Here is an 18,444-nt window from a genome sequence, read left to right as displayed (position 1 = left end):
AGAGAGAGAAAGAGAGAGAGAGAGAAAGAGCGAGTGAGTGAGAGAGGGCACTTCACTCTTCACCTTCACTTGCCTTTCCAAGTGGAACTTAGGTTTGACCAAGGAGGAAAATGTCTGTCCTCAACACTTTCAGTCTTGTCAACCACATAATGTCACTTGCCACAGTCATTAAACACAGGAACACCAACATGCCTTACCTTGTTAAAGGTAGGCGACCAGGCAATCCTCAGAATGGACTCAGTTTGATAGATTTGTCCAATGTGCAACAACAGCATTTCAACAAGTCAAACATGCTCAGAGCACAAAGTCAGTAATTTTAGGAGAATAGAGACTATTTCAACCCCAGTTCTTAACTGGTACTTTATTTTATTGACTCCTGAAAGGATGAAAGGCATGTTGACCTCAACAGGATTTCAACTTAGAACATAAAGAGCTGTAGAGAACAACACAAGATTTTTCTCTGATACTTAGGATTCTACCAATTCCCTACCCTTGGTTATTTCTAATTTTTTTTGGACAAAACCTGTCACCTTGACTGTCCCATCTGTTGTCCTTCAGTCATGCAATGTGGCCAGCCCTTCTATATTTGTTCTCTTTGATGGTTCCTATGATGTATTGACTCTCATGTGCTGGTGAATCCAGGCAATGGCTTTCTTGTGATGCTGAACATGGATGGAATAGATACTAAGACAATAGACATGGTCAAGAGGCTGACCAAAGATAAGATGGCAAGGTGATTTCATCCACTACCTATGGCCTACATGGAATTGACTAGCCAGAGGCGGACAGGAGCGGAAGGAGTCCAGGGAGGGGTTCCTCTTTCAGGAAGTGATGAAGCCATGGTTGATGTTGAGGTACAAAACCAGAAGTTTTGGAGGAATGGGTCAATTAAATTAAACTTAGTACTGGACTTTTATTTTTTTTTTCTAACTTGGAAGGCTACGGAAATAGGCAAGGGCAAAGATGACTTCTGAGGCATTTGAACTCAGCATATAGAGAATAAAAAGAAAATGCCACAAGGCATTTTATCTGAGGCACTAACAATTCTAATAATGATTTCAAATAACACAGACACAAAGCCACAAATTAAAGAGGAGGGGTGGAGAAGTAAAGTTGATTATATTGATCCCATTCACAACTATTTATAACAACAACAACAATAAATCTTTTCTTTTAGATTTCATTCTTATATTTTTATAAACAAATCCTATCATTTGACTGAATCAAAATATCAGTAGAATAAAAATAAAATAAACAAACAATAGCTATAACAACAACAATCCTGACTACTACTAGCTCCTCTACCACTAAGAACAAAAGCAATTGCTATACTATAATTAGCAGCACAATAATTCCTAAATAAACAATCACTACTACAATGAGCATGACCAACCTCTATGACTCCCTCTGCTGCCCACCCACGACACCCCCACCTCTGCTGTAATAAATACCATAATGATCCTTATCACAAAAACACCCACCACCACCACCTCAACCACCACTGTCATTACCACCATCATCATGATCACTGCAATGAAAACAACTATAACCTACAACCACCAAAACGAATACTATAACAAGCTATCGATGGTGGCAGGGAGTACCTCCACAAAATAACAGCTTAATCTCTTTATTTTAATATTGCCTTTCTTTTCTCACAATACTAGTAAGAAACTCTCAAGAGAGTTGAACAGTTGAGGCCCTTCAGAGAAGAATCACCCTGTTCAGGAGAGGGTTTCAACTTCTTACACTCTAAGGAGGGGGTGCAGTATTCAAGTCACAACTCTTGGGTGCCCTCTTGCTGAAACTTTCTAGCCACTTGAACATTGGAGACCTGTACATTTAAACCACATGGAGATATGATCGAGCTGGAGCACCTCTGCTGCATTTGCTTCAGAATTGTATACTATTATAAACAGTCGGCACAGTATGGCCTAATGGTTAAGAAGATAACATCATAACTATGCCATCTGGGGTTCAATCCCACTGTGTGGCATTTTGGGCAAGAAAGACTCCTTTCTACCAGTCTCAGGCTGACTTCTAGCTTGTGAGTGAGAATGGGTGGATGGACGCTGTATAGATACTTGTCAGATGGATTGTGTCTGTAATTTAAAAGGTAGAGCCTTTCCACAAGCATACTGTGTGTGAAGTGAGTCAACCTAGGAACTGCATTTACGGTGCATATGTTCCTGGAATACACCCAATTTGCCTTAACATTTTAAGAATCAGATTACTATGCGAAATGTAATGCCTATTTATTCGCATTGTTTTCTAAAAATTCATCATCTTCATCATTTAGTATGTTTTCCATGCTAGCATGGATAAGACAGTTTGACTGGGGCTGGTAAGCTGGAGAGCTGCACCAGGATCCAGTCTATTTTGACTTGGTTTCTATGGCTGGATGCCCTTCTTAATGCCAACCACGCCACAGAAAGTACCAGGTTCCAGTCTGTATTGGCTTGGTCTCTATGGCTAGATGCACTTCCTAATGCCAACCGCTCCACAAAGTGTACCAGGCTGCAATCTGTTTCAGCTTGGTTTCTATGGTTGGCTGCCCTTCCTAACGCCAACCACGCCACCAAGTGTACAGTGTCTTTCACATGTCACCAGCACTGACCACAACTATGATTTCACTTAGCTCAAAGTGTCTTCTCAAGCACAGAAAATCACCAAAGGTCTCAACCACTGGTCATCACCTCTGTGAAACTCAACACCAAAAGATCACACTTCACCACCTTGTCCCACATCTTCTTCCACAGGTCCCTCCACAGTTAGAGATATTTTGAAATAATCGTAGCTTCGATGTGATTGTTTATTTTTAGAATGACATTGCAGGGTAGGTATGAAAGGCCAGACCTCGATAGTTTTAGCATAAAGCAGTTTGAATATTTGGGTCCAATATGGCCAGTTTAAATGCTAAAGGGTCAAATGTCATTAAAATAAAAACCACATTAGATGATGTAGGCACAGGAGTGGCTGTGTGGTAAGTAGCTTGCTTACCAACCACATGGTTCCGGGTTCATTCCCATTGCGTGGCATCTTAGGCAAGTGTCTTCTCCTATAGCCTCGGGACAACCAAAGCCTTGTGAGTGGATTTGGTAGACGGAAACTGAAAGAAACCTGTCGTATATAGGTATTTATATGTATGTGTATATGTTTGTCCCCCCAACATCGCTTGACAACCGATGGCGGTGTGTTTACGTCCCCGTAACTTAGCGGTTTGGCAAAAGAGACTGATGGAATAGGTACTAGGCTTACAAAGAATAAGTTCTGGGGTCGATTTGCTCGACTAAAGGTGGTGCTCCAGCATGGCCGCAGTCAAATGACTGAAACAAGTAAAAGAGAGTATATAGATGCAGTAAAGTGCTTCTAGAAAAGACAGGATGGTTACAAGTATAAAAAGCTTTTTGATTATATATAGGTCAGCAACGGTCAGGGTTGGTCTAGGGTTAAAATGTAACACCAACAACTACTGTAAAACAAACATCTCCATGACAATAACCTCACCGCTCCTACCATGACCAATGCTATCTACAACAGTAATAAGTATCGTATCACCAATATAATTGTCATAAAACCCTACCACCACCACCACTATTACTACAACTACCACCATCATCACTATTAGTACTACTACTACTACTACGATAAGCATTATACTGACCCCCACTACTGTAATAACTCATACTATCGACCACTATGGCTATTCCTCCCATGACCACCAGTACTACTACTACTACTACTACTACTAAAGCCTCAACCACAGCTACTGCAGAGTATACTCTAATGGATACTGCTACTACTACAATAACCCTCATCCTCATAAATACTGACACCACCACAACCATTATAACAACTACAAGGATTGTTATGGTCACTACTACCACAAAAACTATTCTACCACCACCACCACCACCACCACCATCATAACACTTACAACTACTATCATAAGCAACATTATTATTATTATTATGAAAATCACTGCCGCCACCAGCACTACCATTTTCCAGATCAATTTCAAACAAGTCAGACACGGGATTTTTCATTTATTACAAGTGACAGGATTAGTTACAAGACACACACACAGGCACACATGCCTACACCTTGTGTATTAAGACACGGAATACCAGACACACATCCATATACACCTTTATACAAATATACTCTCACATAACACACACACACACTGACCTAGTAATCCACTTTACACAACAACAACAACACAGACACACACACACCAGATGTAAAACAGAGCAGTCACAGTCAGCACATGTCATATGTATACACTAATATAAGCTGTCCCCTTCATTCTACGCTGCCAATGCAGACTCACTTGCACGTGCAGACACCTCGCACAACAGCATACATCATCATCATCATCATCATCACACACACACGCACACATATCACATGCATACACATACTCACAAAGATACAGCAAATACAAATTCACACAACATACACCACACATAATTGCATACACCAGGCAGTACACATTCACCAAACACACACACATGTATCACACACACACACATACATACATACATACATACAAACGTACAGCAAATACAAAGATCAGACAACACATGTGTGTCTGTACAGATTATCATACAAACACACACACACACACACACATCACATGCATACACATACTCACAAACGTACAGCAAACACAAATTCACACAACATACACCAGGTATACACATACATCAAACACATACACATGTATCACACACATACATATACATACAAACATACAGTAAAAATACAAAACTCACACAACATACATGTGTCTGTACAGATCATCATACAAACACACACACACACACGCACACACATACAAACATACACCAAACGCAAATTTACATAACATACACACGTCCTTACACTCACACTACACACATACACCATCCCATGATAACACCCAAATACATATACACGCAAAGATATACACACACAATGCTAATACACAAAACTGCATGCACTCACACAAGCATCACAACACTACACACACACACACACACACACACACAATATAGCACATTACACCGTACGCACAAATGCAGAGCACAGCACACAACTACAGTCACACACCACCACCACCACCACCACCACATCACAGTGGCCATCAATCAATCCCAAAGCCATAAATTTATCAAGCAAAGATAAACGCCATTTTTATATGCTCCATAGTGAAACTAGAGTTAGTAGTGGTAGTAGCAGTGGTAGCAATGATGGCAGTGATGATGATGGTGATGATGATGATAGCAGTGATGGTGGTGGCTATAATGATGATGATGGTGGTAGTGATACTGATGATGATTATGGTGTAATGGTTGTGGCGGTGTTGGTGGTATAGTGGCAGCGTTAGCAATTATTTAGTAGAGGTAATTGTTGTTGTAAGTAGTAGTAGTAGTAGCAGTACTAGTAGTTGTAATTTAGTAGTGATGGCTAATGTGGTAGTAAATTTAAGAGGTGGTCATGGTGCTTTCTACGGCATTATTGCTACTGTGATAGTGATTGTAGGTGGTGATGGTGTTGGTGTTGGCTATGGTGATAATAAAAGTAGTGGAGATTACATTGGTAGTGACTGTAAAAGTAGTTAATAATAATATCTGTGGTAGTGATTCTAGAGAAGTGACTATAAGCAGTGTTGTAGTAATTGCCATAGTGATTACAGAGGTCATAGTCGTACTTGGTGGTAGTAGTAATAGTAGCAATTATTGCTTAACTCCTGGAGAAAATCCAAATTGAGCAGGACCTGTAATCAAAGACACAAAAACCGGTGCAGTTTTGGCCATATGGTTAAGAAGCTTGTTTCCCAACCATGTGTTCTTAGGTTCAATCACACTGGGTGGCACCCTGGGCAAACGTCTGGGATTATAGTCCCAGGTTCAAACAAAGCCTTGAGAGTGGATTTGGTAGATGGAAGGGGGTACTATTCAAGAAGAGTGGTCCCGGTGTGCGCACTCGCACTTCCACGCTAGCTAGTCGTGACTAGTTGATCCTACAACAACTATCTAGCGTGAATGCACATATGCACAAAACATGTAAACAAAGTAAATAAAACAGTAAATAATTTTTTTTTGTAGAATCTTCCCCCATCTTAAAACGTCGTAAAAAAATTATTTACTTTGTTTAGAAAAAACGGTAAATTTTCAGATTAACATCCGCACGATTTTCACTAGGGTGTTAGGGTTAGTGTTTTAGGGTCAGGGTTAGGGTTAAGGTTAGGGTTTAGGGTTATGGTTAAGGTCTTAGGGTTAGGGTTAGAGAGATGAATAAGAAGAGCAACAAAAACAACAGAAAAAAAATTGCGAGAGGTCTTTTAGAACTGGGAAAGTACTTACTGGTTAGAGGCTGATGACAATCAGAGCTTCAAGAATGGGAGCACCAAATGCTTGAGGGAAATCACCACCACACAGATATCCTCCCAACGATGTACCACCTGTAAGAAGAAACAATAAAAGTAATAATAATAACAATGATAATAATAATAATAATAATAATAATAACAAGAGCACTCAGAGAGCGCAAACCTCTGCCAAGGCAACACCAACGTCCTCTCAACAATTAGCTGGAGATGATTTTTAAAATGAGAATATCTGAAATATACTTGACTGCTCTTACAAAAGAGAATGCTAAAAATGAACCTAACTGCTTTCAAAAATTAAGTTAAAAAACAGGAAAAATAATCCAGAATCCTTGTCCGGTGCCAAATTGATCTCAAAATCTAATCAGTTTGTGCCAATCATGAGGCCAAACAACCCTGGAAGTTTCATCCGAATCCATCCAGCGATTCTTGAGATATCTTGTCCACGGACAAACAAACAAACAAACATGACTGATAACAGTAACTCCGCCTTCGCTAAGGCAGAGGTAATAATCTTGGCATCTTAAGGTTACTTGTTGTAGCCTGATGTTAGGATTTTTTCTTCTCCAACAGTCTAATCTGTTGAGTGTATATAATAATAATAATAATAATAATAATAATAATCATAATAATAATAATAATAATAATGGTTTCAAATTTTGTTACAAGGCCAGCAATTTTGGGGCAGGGAATAAATTGATTAAATCAACCCCAACATTTACCGGTACTTATTTTAGCGATCCCGAAAGGACAACAGTTAAAGTCAACCTCAGCAGAATCTGAACTCAGAACATAAAGATGGACAAAATGTCACTAAAAATTTTGCCTGGCATGCTCTGCCAGCTCACTGCAATAATAATAATAATAATAATAATAACAATAACAATAACAATAACAATAACAATAATAATAATAATAATAATGCTGGTTTAAAATTTTGGCACAAGGCCAGCAAATTTGGGGGAGGGGATGAATTCATTAAATCGACACCAGCATTCACCTGGTACTTATTCTATCGACCCTGAAAGGGTGAAAGGCAATGTCAACCTAAACAGAGTTTGAACTCAGAGTGTAAAGATAGACAAAATGCTGCAAAGCAATTTTGCCAGCTGTGCTAACCATTCTGCCAATAACGATAGAGACCATCACCACCATTACCAAGAGCCAACAAAGGAAGCTTCTATATGGTGACTTAATAGGCAAAATAATAGGCAATTCTTTCTCCCAAATCAAACTTTATCATTTAAAAAACACATAGGCGTAGGGGTGGTTGTGTGGTGGGTAGCTTGCTTACCAACCTCATGGTTCCGGGTTCAGTCCCACTGCGTGGCACCTTGGGCAAGTGTCTTCTACTGTAGCCTCGGGCCAACCAAGGCCTTGTGGGTGAATTTGGTAGACAGAAACTGAAAGAAGCCTGTCGTATATATGTATATATATCTATATCTATCTATCTATATATACATATATATACACATATATATGTGTGTGTGTGTGTGTGTGTGTGTGTGTGTGTGTGTATGTATGTGTGTATGTGTTTGTCCCCCCAACATCGCCTGACAACCGATGCTGGTGTGTTTATGTCCCCATGACTTAGTGGTTCGGCAAAAGGGAGACCGATAGAATAAGTACTAGGCTTCCAAAGAATAAGTCCTGGGATCGATTTGCTCGACTAAAGGCAGTGCTCCAGTATGGCCACGGTCAAAAGACTGAAACAAGTAAAAGAGTAAAAGAGTAAAGAGAGAAGGCAGAGGCCATATGGGATAATAAATCTTAAATAAATGTTTGTAAAACCAACAGGTTGGTCATATCTGGAATGCCAGTGACCATACATTTGTAGAGTCAAGACCAACTTGGGGCTAAAAATATCGAACATCGTCATCATCATAGTCATCACTATCAACAATAACAGCACCATTGGCATCACTGAAATGTAAACAGCAATACAGTAATAATCAATGTTTCTAGCCACCTCTCAATAGAAAAGACATCAAGAACTGTCTCTCCTGTTCTCCCAACACAAAGCATCATCTGACATGTGCAAAAGTTGGGATGCTCCAGCAGAGGCTAACCTACAGGGAATGTGTTTCTAGTTAGACTAGCCTTCACCATTCATCACCGTCAATATCGATATGCTTTTCTTTATCTATTCACAATCACCACCAATACAGACTCGTTATTAAAATCTCCTCCTCGTTATTATCAGTAGTAGCATCAAGAAAAGCAATCAGTGAGAAGCTTAGCGAGAAAATCCCTCCAAGTTGCTAAAATGTGAGATTCAAAGTGTAATGGGTGCAAATTGCCATGGCAGCAGCACTATGGAAGTTACATTATTTCTGGCAAAAAGCAAGAGTTTTCTTTCTCTATTCTGCATTGCTGTTGAAGGTTGAAGGTAAACATGGTCAAGAAAGACAGAAGAGAGAGAGAGAGAGAGAGAGAGAGGGAAAACTGGGGTAAGAGGAATAAAGGAGACAATAACAAAGAGAACAAGAGTGATAAGAAAGAGAAAGAGTGAGAGAGAGAAAGTGAGAGTGAGTGATAGACAGCTACATGTTGTTTGTTGGTAAAGAGATTGAATATAAGACAGCAGGAAGCGTGATGGGAAAAGACAGAATAATGAAAATAAAAAACAAAAGGTGTCAACAATGTGTGATAGAGGAGAGAGTAATGAGAGACAGCGAGTGAGGGATACTAATAAAGATAAGAGAGAGAGAGAGAGAGAGCAAAGAATTTCAACAAATGATAGGAGAGAGAGAAAATGCATGATATATAGCGATGGTTCTCAACCATTTTTTCCCTAAGGGCCACTTTGATTCTAGCTTTACTCTACTGGATCCCTATAGCTATTCGGTGTTTAAAAAGAATCATGTTTTTATGATTAAAGTATTGTTAAGAATTATATTGAAAAAATTGTTAAAATATTTTGTATATTGTAGAAGTATAAACCAATTCATTGCAAATAAACTCCAACAGCAAAACCTTATATGAACCTCCAGAGAATCACTGAAAAATAACAGTAAAAAAGGGTCTGAAAACAGACGGCTGTGTGGTAAGTAGCTTGCTTACGAACCACATGGTTCCGGGTTCATTCCCACTGCGTGGTACCTTGGGCAAGTGTCTTCTACTATAGCCTTGGGCTGACCAAAGCCTTGTGAGTGGATTTGGTAGACAGAAACTGAAAGAAGCCTGTCGTATGTGTGTGTGTATGTGTTTGTCCCCCCAACATCACTTGACAACCAATGCTGGTGTGTTTCCGTCCCCATAACTTAGCAGTTCGGCAAAAGAGACCGACAGAATAAGTACTAGGCTTCCAAAGAATAAGTCCCGGGGTCGATTTTCTCGACTAAAAGTGGTGCTCCAGCATGGCCGCAGTCAAATGACTGAAACAAGTAAAAGAGTATATCCAACACAACCCCTGCCAGGATGGAAAACAGATATTAAATAATGATGATGATGATGTCATAAAAGGAAATACATAAACCAACATTTCTATCCACTTGGAATACTCAGCACTGCCAACATATATTGTCACATATCCTAAGCAATGCAGAATTCTCTGCAGCACACACCATCTGATTGCACTTATACCCACATTTCCTCTCAGCCCATTCATGTCCTGTTGATTGTATGCACTAACAATACACATCTAGTGGAACATGTTTGCTTCATTCCTTTCCAGCCTTTGCAAATATTCTGGATTCAATGATTGTGCATATGCATGTAGTGTGTGTGTGTGTGTGTGTGTGTGTTTACCCCTTTAGTATTCAGGTTACTCTATCAAACGCTGTGCTTATTCAATTTACATTATTTTGAATTAATAAAGCGTAATAATTATCATAGCTTTCAGATTTTAATGATGTGATTGTTTAGTTATAGAATGACATTGTAGAGTAAGTGTGAGAAGCCAGAACCAGTCAGCTTGAACCTAAAACAGATAGAATATCTGGGCCGGATAAGGCTGGTTTAAATGCTAAAGGGTTAATTCTAATAAACTGTGGGGTCCCTGCTGGAGGTTTCCTTCCTTACAAAGTGTGCCAAGAACCAGTCAACATGCTCCAGAATACTGATGAATAGCAGAAAATTATAAGTAACACATATGGGAGAGAAAAAAAAAACAAAACAAACTGGCTGAACTGGCGATCAAACCTATATCACAGAAAGTAATGGTAAGAACCTTTTTGCCAGAAGCTTTACTATTATCGTATGGTACTTTGCTTGTACATTCCACCAAGCAGAGTCCAATTAACAGTGTATGCACAGACAAACACCCATGCATATATACAGTGTGTGTATAGAGTACTAGCAGAGTAACAAATATATAGGAAGTGAATCCAGTCATAGAAGCTATGCCAAAATTGAGACAATAGAATACAATGCAGTGTTATACTTTTATAGTGAATTATTGAAATGTAAGTAAACTTTTGATGAAATATATTTGAAAAAAAAAAAAAAAAAGTTAGAATAATTACTGTGACTAAAATTCAATTAATTGGCCAATAATTGAAGTGCCTTATTTTCTGGGCCTCCTCAAACTCTATTGTACTTCCCAATCCATGGCAGCATGGAAGATGGATGTCAAATGATGATGAGGATGATGATGAACAGTTCGTGGATTACATCCAAGAAGACTAAAGCTCAAAACGAAATTCAGTTATATATTCTTTTCTTCTTTTATTTGTTTCAGTCATTTGACTACGGCCATGCTGGAGCACTGCCTTTAGTTGAACAAATCGACCCCAGGACTTATTCTTCGTAAGACTAGTACTTATTCATTCTATTGGTCTCTTTTGCCGAACTGCTAGGTTATGGGGATGTAAACATACCAACACCGGTTGTCAAGTGATGGTTGGGGGTGGAGGACAAACACAGACACACAAACATATACATATATATATATATATGATGGGCTTCTTTCAGTTTCCGTCTTCCAAATCCACTCACAAGGTTTTGGTCAGCCCAAGGTGCCACACAGTGGGACTGAACCCAGAACATTGTGGTTGGTAAGCAAGCTACTTACCACACAGTCACTCCTCCTATACCTACATATATATATATATATATATATATATATATATATATATATATATATATACACACACACACGCACACACACATATATACATACATTTATGCATTTGTTTTGCAAGCTTCCTGATGTGGAAGCATATGTTGAAACAGATATGTGCACAGATATCATTATCATCCGTTATTCATTTAATATCTTTTTCCATGCTAGCATGGCTGGGATGAGAATTGATTTTGAAACAGGATTTTAAAGCTAGATGCTCCCCCTGTTGCCAATCCTCTCACCTACTTTGCAGGCAAGGGTTTTTTTAAAAAATTTCCTGAGTCTTCAAAAGCACAGAACAACCAGTCATAATGTTGATAAAGAACATCGGCGTCAGCACTTGGAGTTAAACAAAATATCAGCTTTCATGTACATTTGCAACAATGCACACACATGCACATGCATGCATGCACGTAAGACAGGTTTAATACAGGCTTTGTCTGCCAAATTCACTCACTAACTATTGAGCAGCTGAGGGCGACAGTAAAAGACACCCAAGGTGCCGACAGAAACGTCAATAAATGAAATTTAATAAAACATGTGTGTGCATGTGCATACGTATGCATACACACATTTGAAATTGGTAATGCAATTACTCATCATGTGACAGACACACAGGTTGGTTCCCATGGAAGGACTAATTCACCTTTCTGTCATTTAGGCCTAAGCTCATAAATTTCTTACACGCACACACACACACACACACAGAAATCCACACCCACTCATGCGCATGCACACACACACACTAAACATGATAACATCCAGGAACTATTGAGGACACAACTCCTTCTTGTCTTTCCTTTTTCATTTCTCCCCTTCCAACAATTTTTCATTAAGTCAGCACATGTTTGTTTACTAGAAATAAATCAATGCATCCTAACAGTTTGTTTGATGAATTCTTCAAATCTTCAACATGTGTGAGTGTCACAGAAAAGCTACAGTAGCTGCTGCCACTGCTGCAGTCAAAATGTGCACACAACTGGTTTTAAACAGGTGATTTTAACATCATCTCTACTACTGCATGGACTTATGCAATTTTTCCTCCCCGTGTGCAAGCATTAGCATATACCTGGTGCCCTTACACAATCCACTCTCGATGGAGAGGCAAGAAGCCATTGAGCTTTTCAATGCTAAGTACTTAAGGGCCAGCCACATAATGGTATGGCAACAATCAATCATAGCAGCAAAGAAAGCCCCACTTATTTAGAAATATCCTTTTCCTTCATATTGTCTTATCCAATATTGTCCTATCTTAACCCACTGTTTTTACCCCTCTCTTTGTGAGTGACTCTCTCTTTCTCCCTCTTTCTTGCTGTAACTTTGCTACTTGTATACATACACACACACACACACACACACACACACACTCACACACTGTGGACAGGTAGGCCCTGTGGAACATTATTTCCTGCAGACTTCAGACTTTTCAAATGTTTCAAAGTGAAAGGAACAGGGAATACAGCCAACAAATTCTTGCCAAACGCTAACTCCCTTGTTCCACAACCATCCCCCCACACGTGTGCACACACACACTACTATTTTCACTTTCATTTACACATTAACATGTGTGTTTGTGAGTGTGTGGTTGTGTACCTTTGTGTGAACATGCACAAGCATTTATCTGAATATAGCCACATGCATGCGTATGTATGTATGTATGTGCATGTATCTGTTTGTGTATATGCCTGTGTCTGTGTATATGTGAGAACACAATGTATGTTTGAGTGTGTGTGTGTGTGTATATATATATATATATATATATATATATATATATATATATATATGCCTGTTTGTGTATGTGAACTTGTGCTTTTGTCTGTGTGCCCATGTGTATGTACAGATGTGCAACTGTGCTTGTGTGTGTGTACATGTGCCTGAGTGCATGCATTATACCAGAAGAATGCGGTTATGTAGGAGTGTGTGTGGAGCAAGCACATGAAGACACCCTGGGGTAGATGAGTTAAACAACAACAAAAGCACCAGCAGCAGTAGCAGTGGCAGCAGCAAGCTGACAAGTTTACAATGGTAAGCAGTTGCCGCCAACCAACGTTATAGAAAGAATCAGCCACGAGTGGACGGTCTGGATCTTTACAATTCACAACTCGGAAGAAGTTGAAGAAGGATGGAATGATAGTAAAGAGGGACAATGGAGAGAAGTCTGAGAGAGAGAGAGAGAGAGAGAGAAAGAGGAGAGTGGGGGGAGAGGGAGTAGTGTGTTGAAGTCTTCGAGAGAGAAATAAAAAGATAATTGGTAAGTTTGGAAGAAAAGGAAAAAGCAGTGGTTAGGTTAAGGGTCTTGAGGCGGGGGGGGGGAGACAGAGAGAGGAGGAGGAAGAAGAAGCAATATGCTAATCTGGTAGTAATGTATATATTTGAGAGAGGGTGGGTGGGGGAGCTGGGGGAAAGAGAATGAAAAGAAAGGCAAATGAATGCATGAGTGAAGTGGTGGTGGTGGTGGTGTGTGTGTGTGTGTGGGGGGGGGGGCACATACTGTGATCAGAGCCAGAAATTGAATGAGAGAAAGAGAGAGAGAGAGAGAGAGAGAGGAGGCAGTATGCAAATGAAGGTAGAGAGAGAGAAAAGAAATATGCATGCCTGAGAGACGAGAGGTAGATATTGTGATCAAAATCAGAATCAGAAATTGAAGAGAGAGACAGAGAGGGAGAGGGAAGAGGGAGAGATACATAATGGAACGATCAAGATTCTGTTATTCATGGGTTGGACAGTCTGACCAGGGCTGGTAAGCTGGAGAGCTACACCTGACTGCAGTCTGATTTGGCATGGTCTCTATGGCTGGATGCCCTTCCAAACACCAACCACTCCGAGAGTGTAATGGGTGCTTTTACATGCCATCGACACAGGTGCCAGTTGTGTAACACCAGTATCTGCTATGACTATGATTTCACTTAGCTTTATGGGTCTTCTTCTCAAACATGGCATATTGCCAAAGGTCTTGGTCATTTGTCATGGCCTCTGTTAGGTCCAACACTTGAAAGGCACTTTTTACATGCCACTGACATCGGCCACATTGCCTCTGTGAGGGGTTCAATGCTAAAAAAGTGCTTTTTATGTGCCAGTTACGTGACACTAGCATCACACTATGATTTCACTAGGCTTGACAGGTCTTCTCAAGGACGGCATATTGCCAAAGGTCTCAGTCACTAGTCATTGCCTCCATGAGGCCCAATGTTCGAAGATCATATTGTTTTGAACTAATTGTGTATTATCTCATAGCTTCATGGTTTCAATGATGTAATTATATATTTTTAGAATGATGTGAATGATGGTGTGAGAGGCCAGATCTGGCTGGAATATTAAACAAATAGAATATTTTGGTAGGATTTGGCCAAGAAGGAAAAGATCTAAGTCTCCCATGAATGTCAAGGAAAGAATGTTATGAAACACCACAAAGCATTTTGTTTGGCTGTTCTACTAATTCTGTCAATCCATCAATATGCTGACTTGGGAAAAGAAGCTATGCCGTCAATGATGATTACGACGACAATGGTTTTGAAATTCTCAACACCTTTACAGCATAACCAACCAGCTAGCCAACCAACCAAACAACCAACAATTCCGACTCTGGGATAAGGTAGTTTATTTAAGGAAAGATGAAGGGGAGAATGAGTGCGGCAGGAACGTTGGGAGACGGGTGGGGGGTGGGGGTATACAACAGCAGTTGCATTAGGTTTAACATTGTGCTTATCTCAACCCAATCAGTACTTTGGTAATAAACACTCAATATGCATGCTAACACACACACACAAGCGCACGCACACACACACACACACAACGCATTAAGCACACATACTCAATGCATTAAATACACATGCACAAACACACACCTATACACATACATACATAACACAAGTATGCACCAATCACTCAGTGGTAGTTTTGCTAGTTTATGCCATCTCTTATGACAAAATTCCTGGAATAACCTTTCCACTGAATCTCACAAATCACAGGAAGATTAAGAAGTTCTGTTAAGTGGCTGACACACTGAGACCGACAGCACTATAAAGTATAAGGTAGAAGCGGGCTAAACTGTTTGAGATGTCAGCGGTGGTGGCAGCGCCAGCGGTGACGGGTGGGGTGGGGTGGGGGATAGGAACGCAGTTGTGGCAGGGACGTCAGGCAAGTCAATGTCAACAGGCCTGTCATCATAATTATACTTTATGGAGGCATTTTCTGAAGGTTTTACCGGTGTAACACACATCTGCTGCGCTTTACTTGACCAATCAAACATTTGCATCTGGCTTCGGGAAATAACCAATCAAACTATTGCATCCCCAAGTCTTTTTCTCATTAAGCTACCTTGCCTTCAATGTGTGTGTGTGTGTATATGTGTTTATATATGAGTGTATGCATGTGTATACTTACACACACACATATATACATTTGTATGTGTGTATATATATATATATATATATATATATATATACACACACACACATGTATACATGTGTATGTGTGTATATATATATATATGTATATATATATATACTTATATATATAATGTGTGTATATATATATATATATATATATACACACACACACGTACACACACATTTTACATGTATATGTTTACATGTATATATACATATGTGTGTGTTTGTGTGTGTGTGTGCGTGCGCGTGCATATATGTGTGTGTTTGTGTAGCTGAACTACATTTTCTCTCTTTTTTTTCTTTACACCTGGCATCAAAACAACGATAGTGCAGGGGGGCATAGAGTGCCAACCAACAAGCTGAAGCAGGCTACAGAGCTAACATTCAAAAGTTCAATACCAGAGAGAGAGACAGAAATTTTATTATCCCTCTTTATTTGTCTCCTACTTCGCCATTAAAACTTAGTTCCTGTTGTGCGCATAAGATGCCATAAACAAAACAATGTCAGATACAGATAAAGAGAAGTACGATTACTAAGCAGAACAATGTATGGGGCTAGATGGTCATGGATCAGGAATTCAAATCAGTTTGGCATTTTGTTACAGAACAAAATGATGATGATGATGATGATGATGATGGTGGTGGTAGACTCTTGTAGTCTGAAAAAAGATGGTTCTGCTATTTTTTGTTGAACGACCTGCATAAATGATTTGTTTATAGTGATCGAATGGATGTGCCGTACATTAGCTCACCCCCTCCATCAAATCGATGCTGCCCGAACTGGTGCCCGGTGTGCCACACATCATGGTGTTGAAGTGATTACAGAGCAGCATGAGGTGAGGTGTTTTGCTTAAGAATGCAACACAACACCTGGTCCAGGAATTGAAACAACAACCTCGTGATTGTGAATGCAACACTAACCACAAGATCACGTGCCCTCAACACACGAAATACATTCTTCTATGTTGCCTCAAAATACAAAGCCATCAAGGATAATAACTGTATCAAAGTGATACAATCTCATATCACAGATGAGGTGAGGGATGTTATTTTTTCAAGTTGGTAGGGGTGTGATTTGAGGAAATTTAGTTGCTATTTCAGCTACGTTGAACAACCACAAATGAAGGTATTGTGAAAGGCCTGGCTGGAAGCCTAACCTCCCAAGTTCTTTTATACGGCTTAGAAAAACTGAGGGACCACTGAAATAAATGTATGAATCTGAGAAGGGGGAATATATTGGATCAAATCATAATTAACTGGTCCTCTTCTATTTTCTTTCACCCAAAGCCAGGAACTTTTCAGCACCCCCTCCCATGTAGGCTCTCTTGTATATTAAGTAGTTATTTATCAACATAAATTTCACAATATTATTGATTGTCATAATGAAATTATGATAAAGATTTAATTCAAACTACAAGGACACACAACACTGCCTGGGAAATAAAGCACTCAGTTATTGGTTAATTAGCTGAATTTGAATCATGCTAATTGTGCATAAAATTATTAGTTCAGTTGCATTGTTTATATTTGTTACAGAAATTTTCTTTTACTTCATACAAGTTTATATTTCAATAGCTCACCATAAAAGGAAAAGGCACTACACACACACACAATATATATATATATATATGCATATATATATATATATATATATATATATATATATATATATATATATAAAACTGGCCCTCCATCAGTTATGACAATGAGAAATCCAGTTGATTCAACCAACAGAACAGTGACTATGTGCAACTAGCTGAGCACTCCACAAACACATGTACCCTTAATGTAGTTCACAGGGAAATTCAGCATGACACAGAATGTGACAAGGCTGGTCCGTTTTGAAATACAGGTATGACTCATTTTTGCCAGCTGACTGGACTACAGTAATGTGAAATAAAGTCTCTTGCTCAAGGATGCAATGCGCTACCATGTATTGAACTCATGACCTTATGATTGTGAGCTGAATATCTTAACCACTAAGCCATGTTCCTCCTTATATATATATATATATATATATATATATATATATATATATATATATATATATAAGCATACATACATACATCTTTTACTTGTTTTGGTCATTAGACTGTGGCCATGTTGGGGCACTGCCTTGAAGAAGTTTCAGTTGAATGAATCGACCCCAGCACTTGTTCTCTTTTTAAGCCTGGTACTTAGTCTATCACTTCCTTTTCCCAAATCACTGACTTACAGGGGAACAAACACAGACACTAAGACAGGCACATACATACACACACTCAAACAAACATATGTATATACACGACGGGCTTCTTTCAGTTTCTGTCTACCAAATCCACTCACAAGGCTTTGGTCGGCCAAAGGCTATAGTAAAAGACACTTGCCCAAAGCGCCACACAGTGGGACTGAAATCTCAACCATGTAGTTGGGAAGCAAGCTTCGTACTGCATATTCACTGCAATCATTGGAGTGTAGTCATGCTGGAGCACTGCCCAAAGGGGTTTTTTCAGGTGAGGAAATTTTAGTCTAATACTGCTCAATTGGCCTGCTTTTAGACTAAACACAACGTTACAGGGATGTAAACAAACCCATATTGGTTGTCAAGTGGTGCAAAGCAAATATAAATATACATG

The 18,444-nt window shown here is 39.4% G+C and overlaps 1 protein-coding gene across 2 annotated transcripts in view; it reads right to left on the bottom strand.

Moving 5' to 3' along the window:
• Positions 1 to 911: 911 nt before the first annotated feature.
• Positions 912 to 18,444, bottom strand: part of LOC106875696 (uncharacterized) — a 319,885-nt gene continuing 302,352 nt past the window's right edge. For both annotated transcript variants that reach the window (XR_016242302.1, XM_089354031.1), the window contains one exon: positions 912 to 6,448. Coding sequence is in view for 1 of the 2 variants with exons in the window: in XM_089354031.1 (XP_089210157.1) it covers positions 6,354 to 6,448 (95 nt within the window). In the remaining variant the exon portion in view is untranslated. The remainder of the gene's footprint in view (positions 6,449 to 18,444) is intronic.

The sequence above is a fragment of the Octopus bimaculoides genome, chromosome 6 (assembly GCF_046866305.1).
Source record: "Octopus bimaculoides isolate indiv1 chromosome 6, ASM4686630v1, whole genome shotgun sequence".
NCBI lineage: Eukaryota > Metazoa > Mollusca > Cephalopoda > Octopoda > Octopodidae > Octopus > Octopus bimaculoides.
Note: the sequence above shows the minus strand (reverse complement) of the source record. Positions and strands in the feature narration are given on the sequence as shown.